Source organism: Saccopteryx bilineata, chromosome 4, assembly GCF_036850765.1.
Source record: "Saccopteryx bilineata isolate mSacBil1 chromosome 4, mSacBil1_pri_phased_curated, whole genome shotgun sequence".
NCBI lineage: Eukaryota > Metazoa > Chordata > Mammalia > Chiroptera > Emballonuridae > Saccopteryx > Saccopteryx bilineata.
This window is the reverse complement of record NC_089493.1, coordinates 107,436,757-107,455,020: the sequence shown is the minus strand read 5'-3', so window position 1 is coordinate 107,455,020 and position 18,264 is coordinate 107,436,757. Positions and strand designations below refer to the sequence as shown.

At 36.9% G+C, this 18,264-nt stretch overlaps 1 protein-coding gene across 3 annotated transcripts in view; it reads left to right on the top strand.

The window, feature by feature from the left end:
• Positions 1–18,264, top strand: part of BAZ1A (bromodomain adjacent to zinc finger domain 1A) — a 130,335-nt gene that overhangs the window by 94,962 nt on the left and 17,109 nt on the right. For all 3 annotated transcript variants that reach the window (XM_066277713.1, XM_066277712.1, XM_066277711.1), the window contains 3 exons: positions 5,494–5,741; positions 5,833–6,059; positions 8,027–8,496. In XM_066277713.1, coding sequence (XP_066133810.1) covers positions 5,494–5,741; positions 5,833–6,059; positions 8,027–8,496 — 945 coding nt within the window. The remainder of the gene's footprint in view (positions 1–5,493; positions 5,742–5,832; positions 6,060–8,026; positions 8,497–18,264) is intronic.

Sequence of the window (18,264 nt, the reverse complement as noted above, 5' to 3'; positions counted from 1 at the left end):
TCTGGTGACTCTATTTCCATGTACAACAATCTACCCTGTTTCCCCGAAAATAAGACAGTGTCTTATATTAATTTTTGCTCCTAAAGACGTGCTATGTCTTATTTTAAAGGGAGGCCTTATATTTCTAAGCCTGAAAAAAAATTGCACTAGGTCTTATTTTCAGGGAAACAGGGTACCCATTGAATAGTAAGAACAAAGTTTTAAAAGTAGATGTGCTATCAGCATTTTAGAATGTGACTATATTTGTGAAGTGTCCCTTTTTAAGTTGAAGAGCTTCTGGCTAATATCTCATTGTTTTAATAAGCCTATTCATATTTTTTATAAATTGTTAATTCTACTATGAGCTTAATAACTCACTTTATGCATTGAAAGTAGCATTAGTAAGAAATTAAATATGTATGATAACAGCTCACAAATCTGTATCATAGTTAGTATTTACTATATCACTCCTATCTCCCAGTCTTCAATATTCCTCAATATTTTCTGTCTAAATTAAATTACATGTACAAGGGTCTCTCTGTATTATTTCTTACAACCATATGTTGAAGCTGCAATTAATTCAATTAAAATTTCAATTAAATGTTATTTGTAAATTATGTAGCTCTTATAAATGTAAGATATTACTACTCATTAATCCTATGATTCCAAAAGGGGTAAGGGATAAAACACAATTCTACTGATTTTTATACTTCTGAAATGGCAATCAGTTAAAGTTGTTTATAAATTCAAGGGGAAAAAATCAAATTAAATAAATGTTTAGTGTGTCTGTATTTTCATCAGAAAATCTTATTAACTATCTAGACAAAGGAAAAAAAGTTAATATTGGGAGATGTTTTAACTTATATCTGGTAGATATATGAGAGCTCCAGTGTTCTTATGCTGGTTTGTACACAGCATGTTAGAACAGTCATTTCATCCTGAAAGATATATTTTTTAATGTTTTTAATTTGGAATTTTAAAATAAGAAAAGATCAACTTACCTTACTTACTACATTGGTGGCACATGTTGGTCAAAGTCGGATGTTAATCATTTATAATATGGATGTTACCATTACTGCCCCATAAAAAAATTAATAGTAAAATTGATATCTGTAGCTCTTTATGTATAAGACTTTGAGGAGTCTGTTTTGAATGGGACAGGAGGATATTGACGTACCACTGGGGGTTTTAAGATTGTCTGAATATTTGGAGCGAGGTAATCTAGAATATCATTAATCTGGGACAGAAGATGTGGTTCCACTTTCTGAATGTTTGGATAGAATATAAAAATTCTCCATTCTTGATAACTTTTCAGCATAGCAAATTAACTGCAGTGGGTATTTTCCCAGTTGAACTTCAGAGATTATTTCAGTTTCTTGAGGAAGCAAGTAAGAAATAAAAATTCTACTTATGTTTTGCCTTCCCTAATACGTCCATTTTATTCTAGAGATTAATCACATTGATAAAACTATGCTTTTTTTATAACTTGGGAAGATAATCATTTCAATTAATTATTTTAGGTAAAATTTGTGAAAATCATTTAGGTTAACAATTTTGCTATTTGTAAAATCATACTTATGGTTAAACCCTTAAGCAATGAAACATCCTCAAACTAACTTTATCAATTTGAAATTAGGTAACACAGAAATTGATAAAGATCAAAAGGGAGATAGAAAAAAAAAGGACAAGAAAAAGAGAGAGGAAGATCAATCTAGTGTGAGAGATGGTAAATTTTTAACTTAAAAGAATTTTGTCTTTTTAAAGAATTATTTTACTTTCTATATAGCTGAATACTGGTTTGCATATTTAGCTTTTGAAGGAAAACCTTGGATGTGATATTTTGGAAGGGTATAATATCATTTTCCTAACATTTTCCTTTCTACATTTTACACTTCAGCTAATTCAAACTCTTTAAGTCTGTATATAAAAAGTTAACATTGATGAATCTTAGTTTATTTTGATAGTAATGAAAAGATTGAAGAACTATAGCAGGGGTCCCCAAACTGCGGCCCGCGGGCCACATGCGGCCCCCTGAGGCCATTTATCCGGCCCCTGCCGCACTTCTGGAAGGGGCACCTCTTTCATTGGTGGTCAGTGAGAGTAGCATAGTTCCCATTTAAATACTGGTCAGTTTGTTGATTTAAATTTACTTGTTCTTTATTTTAAATATTATATTTGTTCCTGTTTTGTTTTTTTTTACTTTAAAATAAGATATGTGCAGTGTGCATAGGGATTTGTTCATAGTTTTTTTATAGTCCGGCCCTCCAATGGTCTGAGGGACAGTGAACTGGCCCCCTGTGTAAAAAGTTTGGGGACCCCTGAACTATAGAATGCATGTTTATTTCTTTTTGCATATCGTATTTACTCATGGCTTTTTTTTTTCTAGCATAGGGGGATTTCCAGGTTTGGAGTTCTTGTTTGATCTCCTAGAGAAGCCCACATGGCATGGTCACAGTGTGCAATACAGTGGCCATCAACAGTATTAAACCTCCCAGTGTAGTATTTGATATGACTCTACCAATAGTTTATATTAGTAAAATTCTTTCATTTAGTAATTTCTTGAGTTTATCTGTGCTAGTATAATGGAAGAGAAAAGAGAAAAGACATTTCTGCCTGTGAGCATTGTATAATCTGAAGAAGCAAGGTTTAATATATTTTTTTAAATTAACAGGAAAATGGAATCAGTAGTAAATACTGTTTTTTTTATTTTTATTTAAATATTATATGAAAGGAAAATGTAGGCATCAATATATATTTATTTTATATTTAGAATATGTATTTTTTAATATATTTTTTTGCCAGATGAGCCCACGCTCAAGCCGGCGCCCTCAGGGCTTCAAACCTGGGTCTTTATATTTAGAATATTTTAAAGTAGATAGGAGTAGGTGAAATAAAAATTGGACTTTGAGCTACCACTGGTTTGATTTTTTTTAAAACACTTCTTTCATCAAAACCCATTTTGTGTTTCATCAACCTTTGAGTTAAGAACCATTCAGACTGATTCTCAAGGTTCCAAAAGTTCTTCATAATTTGTCTTTTTTCCCCACTCTGACATTGGCCTCTGATTTATCCAGAAAGATTTAAGATCTTTGAATTAGCAGTTCTTATTGTCTCCTTTCTTGGAGGTCCCACTCAAGCCAGAACTTTTCAGGCAGCCTTATATAAAAAACCAAGTTAGTCCCTGGCCAGTTGACTCAGCCATTAGAGCATTGGCCTAGTGTGTGGAAGTCCTGGATTCAATGCCCAGTTAGGGCACACAGGAAAAGTGACCATTTGCTTCTCTTCCCCTCGCACTCCCCTTTCTCTGCCTCTTCTCCTCCCGCAGCCAGTGGCTCAGTTGGTCTGAGCGTCAGCCCCAGGCACTGAGGACAGCTTAGTTGATTTGAGCATCAGCCCGAGATGGGGGTTGCCAGGCAGTGTGCTTGTAGAAGTCTGTCTATCTCCCCTCCTCTCACTTAAAAAAATTTTTTTTAATTAAAAAATAAATAACAAGATAAACAGAAAGTACAAAATGAGAGTATGGAAATAAGTTAAATGGAGTGTATTATATTTATTTCCCACTTTGTTAATATTTCTCTTTAACTTTGAGGAGCCATTTGAACCATCCATTTTTTCCCTCTCCCATTAAATGATTAATCTCTATTATTTTTAGACATTCTAATGCTTTTACAAACTGTTTATTTACTCATATTTTCAAGTGATCATTTCTTAAAACAAAGTTGTTTTATATTGTTTGTAATTCTAATATCTCAAGTCTTTATGGGTCAGAGTCTGCTGGCTTTTGCTTATAGTGTTTTGTTTCCACATGTGCTTTGTGGGTTTTTTCTACTAACTCATTCGTCAGAACTTGATCTATGGACTTTGCAAAGATTTATACTTGATTCTACCATTCACTACCAACCCTGGACCACTATAAGATCTTAGCTTATGGCTTTTCAGATCTTAAACCTGTTCAAGGCTCTACTTATAGTTATATATTCCTAGGATATCTTTACTTCTTCTTTCTACCCAACACCAAGGTCCAGACGAGCAATTTCCAAAGTGCTGCACATGGGAGGAACAGTGTAATGCAGGAATGATGATAATAATAGCATTTACTCTGTGCCAGTCAGTTTACATGTCATACATGTATTTTGTCATTTAATCTTTCCAACATTTGCCTGAGTTAGATACTATTCACGTATGACTGTTGAAGACTCTGAGGCATAGAGGGAGAGGTTAAATAAGTTGCCCAGGCTCACATAGAGGAGCTAGTACTCACCTCAAGGCAGATTGACTAGAGTTCACATTCTCTTAATCATTATGCTACCACCCAAGATGTTTTATTTGAGGATAATAATAGGAAATATGGCATGATAGGACCAAACTATGCATGGAGTCTTACATACCTTGCAGAATTTTGACATGATATGGTAGGCCCTTCATAATTAAATATAAATAGTTCTTAGGAAAACTAAGGTGGTGGCAATGTTAAAATTTAATTAAAGATGAAATCACATGCTATTTACAAAATGACAGACTACCTAGATTAATGGTGTCTAGTAGAATGACTCTTAAATATTTTAGACCAGGGACGATGTTGTTAATGACAGAAGGTTTCAAATATTTCTATATAAATATTGGTGCTGAAAGTTCATTTTAGGGGGTATTAATATTTTTTATTTACCTTGCTTTAAAAATAACATTTTCTTAGAGATAGAAGACAATATAGTTGCCATTTTTACTTAATTGATATTTTTAATAACAGCTATATTGAGATATAATTCACATATATAAAATTCCTCCCTTTAAAGTATACAATTCAGTAGTTTTTAGTGTGTTCACAGTTGTATAGCCATTCACTACTATACATATTTTCAGAACATTTTATTAGCTTCAAAAGAAACCTCATACATGATTGATATTTAACTGAAAGCAGTCTTTTATCTGAAACTGAAGAGGTAACATGCTTGGTTCAAATGAATCATAGCTGACTCGTAACCATATTTAGCCAGTTTTCTAAATTATATCAACATTTATTAAAAAGATTAGATAGAGACCACACTGCCTAAGCTGTTTTTGGTTTTTTTTACTATTGTAATCCCCAGGCATTTGATATACAGATTTAACATAAGCAAAATGTGGCTCAGAAAATGTTTTCTTTAACATGAGGTTCTTGTTTTTAATATCAACATGGTATTTTTGTTAAGTATTACAAGAGAAGAACTGTAAAATTTATCTGTTTAAACTACCAAGAGAATAGTTCTAGGAGACATCTAGGGTTCACCTAGAACAGTGGTCAGCAAACTGTGGCTCGCGAGCCACATGCGGCTTTTTGGACCTTTGGCCCCTTGAGTGTGGCCAGCTTAGGAGTACCCTAATTAAGTTAATAATAGTGTACCTACCTATATAGTTTAAGTTTAAAAAATTTGGCTCTCAAAAGAAATTTCAATCGTTGCACTGTTGATATTTGGCTCTGTTGAGTTTGCCAACCACTGGCCTAGAAATTTTAACCACTTTCCCTTTTCATTTAAGATGCCAGTGACAGTGGGCGTTCTTATAAAACAGTCCTGGACCGCTGGAGAGAGTCTCTTCTTTCTTCTGCTAGTCTATCCCAGGTTTTTCTTCACCTCTCCACCTTGGATCGTAGTGTGGTATGGTCTAAATCTATACTGAATGCTCGTTGTAAGATCTGCCGAAAGAAGGGCGATGCTGAAAACATGGTACTTTGTGATGGCTGTGATCGGGGTCATCATACCTACTGTGTTCGACCAAAGCTTAAGGTATTTTTTCTTCTTCTGATCCTTAGATTAGAATTGAGACATTAAGATTTTGAATGACAGATGATTAATGAACATTTATGTGATTTGTCAGACTGTACCTGAAGGAGATTGGTTTTGTCCAGAGTGTCGGCCAAAGCAACGTTCTAGAAGACTCTCCTCTAGACAGAGACCATCCTTGGAAAGTGATGAAGAGTTGGAAGACAGTATGGAAGGTGAGGATGATGAAGTTAGTGATGATGATGAAGAGGATCAAAGTGAGGAGGAAGAGTATGAGATAGAGCAAGATGAAGATGACTCTCAAGAAGAAGAAGTAGTCAGGTAAATGCTAACATACAATAAAATGAGGGTTTGTGAGTCTTAACTAGACAATCTCTTGACTACTCCAATACAAATGGAGTGGTTAGAGTCCATCTTTTTTTAAAACTAGTATATAATGTAGTAGCTTAACGTTACCCTTGCTTTATGTATTATAAACATTTGAATTTTTCTCAAGGGAGTATAGCTGTGTGAACTTAGCCAAATCATAAAGTCAAGTGTGAGTTCAAGTTTGGACAGGAATACCAATCAGACCTACATCAAAATTAATTTTACTTCATTTTATTCCTAAAGCAGCAAATGAACAAGCCAGAGGATATTCATAAGATAAAGATGGATGCACCTTTCCAATGCCTCTGTTAACTTTTCCAAAGAGTTATACCTAGGTGTAAGGTTTGGTGACCTTAGCAGTCTACAGAGAGAGAGAGATGCCAGGGAAGCACATTATATTTTTATATTCCTATCACATCAGCACCCAGAAACAAGTTCTATACTGTCATATAACCAAGTATTCTGCAACTTAGCACAGTATATCACCCAGGCCTAGTCAGTCGGCTTAGGCCCCAGTCATTCCTACTACGCCAGCAATTGGGCAGTCTCTTCTTATTTGTCCCTAAACACCTCTCCCCCCCGTTTTAACATTTGAACACCACTCAGGTGGAATCAGGAAAGTGAATGTGAAGCAAGAGCAACCTAGAACTAACAAAGTACAAAAAGACCACTGTCTGCCTGACCTGTGGTGGCACAGTAGTTAAAGCATTGACCTGGTATACTGAGGTTACTGGTTTGAATCCCTGCGCTTGCCCCATCAAGGCACATATGGGAAGCAACTACTATGAGTTGATGCTTCCCACTCCTCTCTTTCCCTTACTCTCTCTCCATCCTGTCTCTAAAAATCAATAAATAAAATCTTTTTTTTAAAAAGGCTATTGTCTAGGGAGACCTACCCCATCAATTTTAAACAAGTGGTTTCTTAATAGCTCCAACTAGCAGGAGCCATAGTCCCTGTAGCTTATAAGGGCTATATTTATGTTAAGCACAAAGATGGTGAAGAATCTGGAAAATTCTTTTTTTTTTTTTTTTTTTTTTTTGAGACAGAGAGAGGAACAGATAGAGATAGACAAACAGAAAGGGAGAGAGATGAGAAGCATCAGTTCTTCATTGCAGCACCTTAGTTGTTCAGTGATTGCTTTTTCATATGTGCCTTGATGGAGGGAGCTACAGCAGAGCGAGTGACCCATTGCTCAAGTCAGCGACCTCAGGGTTTTGAACCTGGGTACTTAGCATCCCAGTCTGACGCTATAACCACTGTGCCACTGTCTGGTCAGGCTAGAAAATTCTTGGAAATATTTTAGGTAAACTGGAAGTCTAGGTATATGTAGAGATAAATAAATGAAGGCTTAAAGAGATTATTTCATCTTTGTTTACAACATAAAGGCAGTTAAAAGATTGAATCTAGTTTTATATTTTTCAGTAGACTCAAAAGATGGCAAAGAGGTTCTTGGCTTGGTATTCAGGAACAACAGGTTTAAGGCTACCTTAGTGGCAGCTATTTGCCAAAACTGTAGGTTACCTCAGTATCAATGGTAATGAATAGTGATAATGAGACAAAAGATTTGCATTTTAAGATTAGTTTATCACTCTAAATTTTTAATATGATTAAGTCTGTTTACTGGTTCTCCTATAGATTTTACTTAGAATTTGATTTTCATAGTGATGTTCTGGAGTTACTAAAAAAATAATAAAAATCCTCTTTATATTACAAGGAAATATATGGAAGCACATTTTAGATTTCCATAGAAATTTTGTTAGCTCTAAGTATAAAGAATTGGCTATAGGATAAGTCTCAGTGTATAGAAAAGTAATACGTATAGAACCCATTGGCTAAGTACTAGAACAAGGGAAATAGAAGTAATTGTATACTCATCATTGTTCTGTACAATAATTGTGTTTTCTAACAATACTTATAGCCCACCAAAACGAGGAAGACCACAGGTTAGACTGCCAATCAAAACAAGAGGGAGATTTAACTCTTCTTTTTCAAGATGTGGCCAACAACAAGATCCTAGAAGATATTCTTCAAGGAGTCAGCAGAGTACACCCAAAACAACTGTTTCTTCTAGAACTACTGGTAGAAGCCTAAGAAAGATAAGATCTGCTCCTCCAACAGAAACTAAATCTTTAAGAATTGCCAGTCGTCCTACTCGCCAAAGTCATGGCCCATTGCAAGCAGATGTATTTGTGGAACTACTTAGTCCTCGTAGAAAACGCAGAGGCAGGAGAAGTGCTAATAATACACCAGAAAATAGTCCCACCTTTCCTAATTTCAGAGTCATCACCACAAAGTCAAGTGAGAAGTCAAGATCTCTAAATGTTGCTTCAAAACTTTCCCTCCAAGATAGTGAATCCAAAAGAAGAGGCAAGAGAAGACAGTCTACAGGTATGAAGAAGTCTGACCTAAACTATCCTAAGAAAATTGAATTATTTGGGGAGATTAAATGTTGAGATATTTTGGATCATTTTTAAAAGGCTGTCATTAAGATATACAAAGTTTTTAAGGAAAACTTGACCTGAAGCATAATATTTATTGTAGGGGAAGCTATTTGGGGAATAAAGGCAAACTATATTACTAGTATTTCTACTAGGATAGCAGGGTAGTTGTGAGAAATTTGCAAACTGTATTCTGTTTTTAATGCAGACACTTTGCCAATACTTGAACAGTCTCAGTATGCTGCATTATAACACATTTTCTTCTCTTCCACCTTTTCAATGATTATTTTATTGATTTTAGAGAAAGGGAGAGAGCAAGGGAGAGACAGGAACAGCCAGCTGCTCTTATATGTACCCTGACCAGGGATCAAGCCAGCACCTCTGCACTTCAGGAAGATGCTGTAATCTAATCAACTGAGCTATCCGGCCAGGGCTCTCTTCTCCCTTTTCCACTTTAAAACACACATACTCATTATCATCTAGACAAGCTGCTTTAGGTTATTTGATAAGGTTCTCATCTGATATACCAAATTTGTAGCAGTAAAACGTTGAGGGCAGTAATATTGTTAGGGGGTGATCATAATCTAATTCTGATATTGTTGTTTATAGTTATCTTTTTTTAAATTTTATTTTATTTTAATTTGTTGTGTTTACATAGATTCCAGTGTCCCTCCGAATACATCCCTCCCTCCCCCCTGTTCCCTACTACATCATCCTTGTCCCCCTCCCTGTAATGCCCTCCCCCCTTCCCTCCAGGATTTGCTTTTCTGCTCTCATCCAATCTTATCATCCTGTCATCATCCCCTTTCCCTCTGTCTGCTTTCCTTCTGGATCCTTTGATTCCACCTCTCTCTCTATTTTGTTACTCAATTGATATTCTTTGTCGGATTCCTCAAATGAGTGAGGTCATATGATATTTTTCTTTCTCTGCCTGGCTTATTTCACTTATCATAATAGTTTCCAGGTCCATCCATGTTGCTGCAAAACGCAAGATTTCCTTCTTTTTTATGGCCCCATAGTATTCCATTGTGTATATGCACCACTACCTTTTTTTTTTTAATTAATTTTAATGGGGTGACATTAATCAATCAGGGTACATAGGTTCAGAGAAAACATCTCCAGGTTATTTTGATATTTGATTATGTTGCATACCCATCACCCAAGGTCATATAGTCTTCCATCACCTTCTATCTGGTTTTCTTTGTGCCCCTCCCCTTCCTCCACCCCCCCCCCCCCGTTACCATCACATTCTTGTCCATGTCTCTGAGTCTCATTTATATGTCCCACCTATGTATTGAATCATATAGTTTTTACTTTTTTCTGATTTACTTATTTCACTCAGTATAATGTTATCATAGTCCATCCATGTTGTAAATGATCCGATGTCATCATTTTTTTAAATTTTTATTTATTCATTTTATTTTATTTTATTTAATAATTTTATTTTTTAATGGGGCGACATCAATAAATCAGGATACATATATTCAAAGATAACAAGTCCAGGTTATCTTGTCATTCAATTATGTTGCATACCCATCACCCAAAGTCAGATTGTCCTCTGTCACCTTCTATCTAGTTTTCTTTGTGCCCCTCCCCCTCCCCCCGTAACCACCACACTCTTATCAATGTCTCTTAGTTTCACTTTTATGTCCCACCTACGTATGGAATAATGCAGTTCCTGGTTTTTTCTGATTTACTTATTTCACTTCGTATAATGTTATCAAGATCCCACCATTTTGCTGTAAATGATCCGATGTCATCATTTCTTATGGCTGAGTAGTATTCCATAGTATATATGTGCCACATCTTCTTTATCCAATCATCTATTGAAGGGCTTTTTGGTTGTTTTTATGTCTTGGCCACTGTGAACAATGCTGCAATGAACATGGGGCTGCATGTGTCTTTACGTACCAATGTTTTTGAGTTATGGGGGTATATTCCCAGTAGAAGGATTGCTGGGTCATATGGTAGTTTTATTTTTAATTTTTTGAGGAACCACCGTACTTTCTTCCATAATGGTTGTACTACTTTACATTCCCACCAACAGTGGATTAGGGTTCCTTTTTCTCCACATCCTCTCCAACATTTGTTATTACCTGTCTTGTGGATAATAGCTAATCTAACAGGTGTGAGGTGGAATCTCATTGTAGTTTTGATTTGCATTTCTCTAATAACTAATGAAGATGAGCATCTTTTCATATATCTGTTGGCCATTTGTATTTCTTCCTGGGAGAAGTGTCTGTTCATGTCCTCTTCCCTTTTTTTTTTTTTTTTTTTTTGCACTTTTCTGAAGCTGGAAACAGGGAGAGACAGTCAGACAGACTCCCGCATGCGCCCAACCGGGATCCACCCGGCACACCCACCATGGGGCGACGCTCTGCCCACCAGGGGGCGATGCTCTGCCCATCCTGGGCGTCACCATGTTGCGACCAGAGCCACTCTAGCGCCTGAGGCAGAGGCCACAGAGCCATCCCCAGCGCCCGGTCTATCTTTGCTCCAATGGAGCCTTGGCTGCAGGAGGGGAAGAGAGAGACAGAGAGGAAGGCACGCGGAGGGGTGGAGAAGCAAATGGGTGCTTCTCCTGTGTGCCCTGGCCGGGAATCAAACCTGGGTCCTCCGCACGCTAGGCCGACGCTCTACCGCTGAGCCAACCGGCCAGGGCTCCTCTTCCCATTTTTTTATTGGATTGTTTGTTGTTGAGTTTTATGAGTTCTTTGTATATTTTGGATATTAGGCCCTTATCTGAGCTGTTGTTTGAAAATATCATCTCCCATTTAGTTGCCTGTCTGTTCTGTTGTCAGTTTCTCTTGCTGTGCAAAAGCTTCTAAGTCTGATGTAGTCCCATTCATTTATCTTTGCCTTCATTTCCCTTGCCTTTGGAGTCAAATTCATAAAGTGCTCTTTGTAACCAAGGTCCATGAATTTAGTACCTATGTTTTCTTCTATGTAATTTATTGTTTCAGGTCTTATGTCTTATATTTAGGTCTTTGATCCATTTTGAATTAATTTTAGTATAAGGGGATAAACTGTAGTCAAGTTTCATTCTTTTGCATGTGGCTTTCCCAGCACCATCTGTGAAGAGGCTTTCTTTCTCCATTGTGTGTTGTTGGCCCCTTTATCAAAAATTATTTGACCATATACATGTGGTTTTATTTCTGGGCTTTCTATTCTCTTCCATTGGTCTGAGTGTCTATTTTTCTGCCAATACCATGCTGTTTTGATTGTCATGGCTCTATAATAAAATTTTAAGTCAAGTATTGTAATGCTCCCAGCTTTGTTCTTTTTCCTTAGGATTGCTCTGGCTACTTGGGGTTTTTGATAGTTCCATATAAACCTGATGATTTTTTTGTTCCATTTCTTTAAAAAATGACATTGGAATTTTGATGGGAATTGCATTAAATTTGTATATCGCTTTGGGTAATATAGTCATTTTGACTATATTTATTCTTCCTATCCAAGAACAAGGAATACTTTTCCATTTCATATCTTTTTCGATTTCCCTTAACAATGCTTTGTAGTTTTCATTATATAGATCCTTTACATTCTTTATTATGTTTATTCCTAGGTATTTTATTTTTTTTGTTGCAACCATGAAGGGGATTGTTTTTTGAGCTTGTTTTCTGATGTTTCATTGTTGGCATATAGGAAGGAAATGGATTTTTGTATATTAATTTTGATCCTGTGACCTTACTGTATTGGTTTATTGTTTCTAGAACTCTTTCTGTGGAGTCTTTGGGGTTTTCGATGTACAGGATCATAACATCTGCAAAAAGTGAAACCTTTACTTCTTCTTTCCCAATATGAATGCCTATTATTCCTTTCTCTTGTCTGATTGCTCTGGCTAGAACTTTCAGCACTACGTTGAATAAGAGTGGAGAGAGTGAACCTTGTCTTGTTCCTGATTTTAGGGGGAAAGTCCTCAGTTTTATGCCTTTTAATAATGATGTTAGCTGATAGTTTATCATAGATGGCCATCATTATGTTGAGATACTTTCCTTCTATACCCATTTTGTTAAGTGTTTTAAACATAAAATGATATTCTATTTTATCAAATGCCTTTTCTGCATCTACTGATAAGATCATATGGTTTTTGTTCTTTGTTTTGTTCATATGGTGTATTACATTAACCGTTTTACTGTTGAACCATCCTTGTGATTCTGGGATGAATCCCATTTGATCATGATGAATTATTTTTTTTAATATGTTGTTGTATTCGATTTGCTAGTATTTTGTTTAGTATTTTAGCATCTGTATTCATTAGAGATATTGGTCTGTAGTTTTCTTCTTTTGTGTAGTCCTTGCCAGGTTTTGGTATGAGGGTTATGTTGGCCACATAAAATGTGTTTGGCAGTATTGCTTCTTCTTCAATTTTTTGGAAGACTTTGAGTAGAAAAGGAACCAAGTCTTCTTTGAATGTTTGATAGAATTCACTAGTATAGCTGTCTGGCCCTGGACTTTTATTTTTGGGGAGGTTTTTAATAGTTGTTTCTATTTCCTCCCTGCTTATGGGTCTGTTTAGGCTTTCTGCTTCTTCATGACTCAGTCTATGAAGATTGTATTGTTCTAGGAATTTATCCATTTCTTCTATATTGTTAAATTTGGTGGCATATAGTTTTTCATAGTACTCTACAATAATTCTTTGTATATCTATATCTGTGGTGATTTCTCCTCTTTCATTTTGGATTTTTGTTTATATGAATCCTTTCTCTTTTTTCCTTGGTGAGTCTTGTTATGGTTTGTCAATTTTGTTGATCTTTACAAAGAACCAGCTCCTTGTTTTATTAATTTTTTTTCTATAGTTTTTCTGTTCTCTATTTTGTGTATTTCTGCTCTGATTTTTATTATTTTCTTTCTTCTCCTGGTTCTGGGTTGTCTTTGTTCTTCTTTTTCTAGTTCCTTAAGATGAGAAGTTAAGTGGTTTACTTGGGCTCTCTCTTGTTTGTTCATATAGGCCTGTAGTGATATGAACTTCCCTCTTATTACTGCTTTTGCTGCATCCCAGTGATTCTGATATGTAGTATTGTTATTTTCGTTTGCCTGTATGTATTGTTTTTATCTCTGTGCTTATTTCTTCTTTAACCCACTCATTTTTTTAAAGTATGTTGTTTAGTTTCCACATTTTTGTGGGTTTGTTTACCTCTTTTTTGCAGTTGAATTCTAGTTTCAAGGCTTTATGATCAAAAATATACTTGGTATAATTTCAATCTATCTGAATTTGTTAATGTTATTTTTGTGGCCCAACATATGGTCAATTCTTGAGAGTGTTCCATGTACACTAGAGAAAAATGTATACTCTGGCACTTTGTGATGAAATGTCTTGTAGATGTCTATCATGTCCAGTTGTTCTAGTGTTTCATTTAAGGCCAATATTTCTTTATTGATTTTCTGTTTGGATGAATGATCTAGAGCAGGCATCCCCAAACTACGGCCCGTGGGCCACATGCAGCCCCCTGAGGCCATTTATCCAGCCCCCTGCCACACTTCTGGAAGGGGCACCTCTTTCATTGGTGGTCAGTGAGAGGAGCACAGTATGTGGCGGCCCTCCAACGGTCTGAGGGACAGTGAACTGGCCCCCTGTGTAAAAAGTTTGGGGACCCCTGATCTAGAGCCATCAGCAGTGTATTGAGGTCTCCAAGTATGATTGTATTTTTATCAGTTTTTGTTTTTAGGTCAGTCAGTAGCTGTCTTATATATTTTGGTGCTCCTTGGTTTGGTGCATATATATTAAGAAGTGTTATGTCTTCTTGATTCAGTGTCCCCTTTATTATTATGAAATGACCATTTTTGTCTCTAATTACCTTTGCTGTCTTGTAGTCAGCATTGTTAGATATGAGTACTGCTATACTTGCTTTTTTTTATGTTATTTGCTTGGAGTATTGTTTTTCAACCTTTCATTTTGAATTTATTTTTATCCTTTGTTTTTATCCTTTTAGATGTGTTTCTTGTAGGCAGCATATAGTTAGATTTTCTTTTTTAATCCATTCTACTATTCTGTGTCTTTTGGTGAGTTCAATCCACTTGCATTTAGTGTAATTATTGACATTTGAGGGTTTCCTATTGCCATTTTATATATTGCTTTTTGATAGTTTTGTATCTTGTCTGGTTCTTCTCTTTTATTTTTCTATCATTTGTTTTTGTTTCATTGTAATTCATACTTCTTTTCTCTGTTACTTCTTTTTTCAAGCCATGTACTTCTGTGTTGGGTTTTTTAGGGGTGGTTACCATTAAGTAATGAAAAGCAAACATATCATGTTCATTGTAGTACATTATCTCATTAGTGCTTCTGCATTCCATCCTCCTTTGCTACTGTTTAATTTTTGTCCTCTCCCCTTTTTTGTTTCTTTGTCACAAATTAATCTTGTTTTTATTGTGATCTTGATGCAGCTTTTACTTGTAGTTTTGTTTTGTTTTGTTCTTTGTGTCTGGTTGGAAAACCCCCTTTAGTATTTCCTGAAGTGGGTGTTTTCTGGTGGTAAATTCCCTCATCTTTTCTGTATCTGTGAATGTTTTTATTTCTCCTTTGTATTTGAAGGATAGCTTTGATGGGTATAGTATTCTTGGCTGGAAGTTCCTCTCTTTCAGAAATTTATTTTTTATTTTTTGGGTTTTTTTTTATTTATTCATTTTAGAGAGGAGAGAGAAAGGGAGAGAGAGAGACAGAGAGAGAAGGTGGGGAGGAGCTGGAAGCATCAACTCCCACATGTGCCTTGACCAGGCAAACCCAGGGTTTCGAACCGGCGACCTCAGCATTTCCAGGTCGACGCTTTATCCACTGTGCCACCACAGGTCAGGCCTCTTTCAGAAATTTAAATATTGGGGTCCACTCTCTTCTAGCTTGTATAGTTTCTGCTAAGAAATCTGTTGACAATCTAATGGAACTTCCTTTATATGTTTTATTCTTCTTTTCTCTGGCTGCCTTGAGATTTTTTTCTTTGTCATTGGTTTGTGCCAATTTCATTATGATGTGCCTTGGAGTAGGTCTGTTAGGGTTAAGATAACTCAGTGTGCCCTGGCCGGTTGGCTCAGCGGTAGAGTGTCGGCCTGGCGTGCGGGGGACCCGGGTTCGATTCCCGGCCAGGGCACATAGGAGAAGCGCCCATTTGCTTCTCCACCCCCCCTCCTTCCTCTCTGTCTCTCTCTTCCCCTCCCGCAGCGAGGCTCCATTGGAGCAAAGATGGCCCGAGTGCTGGGGATGGCTCCTTGGCCTCTGCCCCAGGCGCTAGAGTGGCTCTGGTCGCGGCAGGGCGATGCCCCGGAGGGGCAGAGCATTGCCCCCTGGTGGGCAGAGCGTCGCCCCTGGTGGGCGTGCCGGGTGGATCCCGGTTGGACTGAGGCGGGAGTCTGTCTGACTGTCTCTCCCCGTTTCCAGCTTCAGAAAAATACAAAAAAAAAAAAAAAAAAAGATAACTCAGTGTTCTGTTTGCTTCTAGAATTCGAGGCTTTAGTTCTTTCCACAGGCTTGGGAAGTTCTCTATTATTTGTTTGAATATGTTCTCCATTCTATTTTCTCTCTCTTCTCCTTCTGATATACCCATTTTTTTATGTTATTCTTTCTGATGGAGTCAGACTAATTCCTGTAGGGCTATCTCATTTTTTTTAATTCATGAGCTCTCTTCTCTTCTCTCTGTAGTACCTCTAGTTGCCTGTCTTCTATGTCACTAATTCTCTCCTCTATCTGGCCTATTCTATTGGCTAAGCTTGTTACCTCATTTTTCAGTTCATGAATTGAGTTTTTCATCTCTGTTTGATTCGTTTTCATAGTTCCAATTTCTTGGTGAAGTATTCTTTCTGTTCATTGAATTGTTTTTTGAGCTCCCTAAATTGCCTTTCTGTGCTTTCTTGTATATCCCTGAGTCTTCTTAGGACTTCAATTATAAATTCTCTGTCATTTAATTTCAAGGTTTCTAAGCTATTGAAATTTTTTTCTATAGATTTTTTCTCATCTATCTGAGCTACATCGCTGTCTTTTGTATCCTTGATATTCGATTTCTTTTTCTTTAATGGCATTTGAGAGTGGTATTGTTAATAACACTGAGTTTATTTAAAAAATTGTTTTTGAGAAAATGCAGTGAAAAACTGAAAATTCTATTGTGCGAAGTGGAACAAAAATATGTAGAACGGAGGGCCTGGGTTGGGGGGGAGTGACAAAGAGGCAAAAAGCAAGGCAAAAACCCCAAAAATGCCACAATGAATAAATTTGGATCAAGAATAAAATAATTTGTTTGTAAATGTTGGTCAAATGAGAGAAATAGTGTAAGAGAAAAGAAAAAGAAAAAAATACAGTGAAAAATGAAAATTCTATTGTATTAAGTGGCACAAAAGCTATAGAATGGAGAGCCAGTGTTGGAGGTAATGCTAAAGAGATAAAAAGTGAAGTAAAAAGTGCACAAAATGCCACAAAGAAAAAATTTGAATCCAGAATAAAATAATTTGTTTGTGGGTGAGATTCAAATGAAAGAAAAAGTGAAAGGGAAAAAAAGAAAGAGAGAGAGAAAAAAATTGTTTTTTGGAATGTAACATTCATAGAAAAAAAAAGAATGGAAAAATGTAACACCTGTGGGTAATAATGTTTAAAAAGAAAAGAAAAGAATAGAATGGAAAGAGGATAAAATGACCAAGGTGGAAAGAAAAAAAAAAAAGATAAAAAATACAAGAAAAAAAATGGAAAAAGTTATAAAGACTGGATTTTTCCTGGTTTTGAGACATTATCTTCTTCCTTTTTTTTTTCTTCTCTTTTTGGCCGGTGGCACTGTACCCAGGTTCTGCCCTGTGGCACTGAGGCAGAGATTTGCTGTTATGTCGCTATGGTGATGAGATAAACTAGGCCTCAGTCCTGTCAGTAGGCAGGGCTTGTTAGCATTTTCAGGCTCCAACAATGGGAGAGTCCATTTTCCCAGAGCCCAGACAAGTCCGGGTGTAGGGAAGCTGGCTTTCGTGCACTTCCCGCATGCTGTTGTTTGGGAAGCCGGGATTATTCAGAAACTCTGGTCACATCCCACTCAGAGGGTCACTACTGACAATCTCCAACCCATCCCCTCCATCTGGGAACATGGGTACCCACGCCCGAAGCACCAGGTGGATCCACTCACATACTGCTCATGCTCGCCGACTGGGATACCGGGAGTAAACAAGGAAACTGCTCACCCACCTCTGCCATGGTCTGCCGCTGGCATTAGCTCCACGTGAGCTGATCTGAGGGCACACTCTCTCCTTGGCTTGAACGTCTCTGCCCTAGCCCACCTTTTTCCGCACCCCCATCCCTCGCTTTCTCTCAGTTCCAAGTGAAAGCAGCCCGTGCTCAGGTCAGTGAGGAAAGCGGAATACTCCGTTCTCCATCTTATTTCCTTCAGAGTGTATTATATATTCAGCCACCTTTTCACCCAACCGTATCTTTGTTTGATGTATGTGTATTTCAGATGTTCCTGAGATTGTTTTTCTGTCTCTAGTTGTTGAATTTGTTGAAGTTTCAGGGAGAGGTATCGGGAGCACTCCTCATGGTGCCATTTCTCTGACGTCACTACCACTACTTTTTATTCCACTCATCCACTCATGGATACTTGGGATATTTCCAGATCTTGGCCATTGTAAACAATGCTGCAATGAACATGGGGGTGCATTTCTCCTTTTGAATCATTGATATAGTATTCTTGGGATATATTCCTAAAAGTGGGATAGCTGGGTCAAAACGCACTTCCATTTTTAATTTTTTGAGGAATCT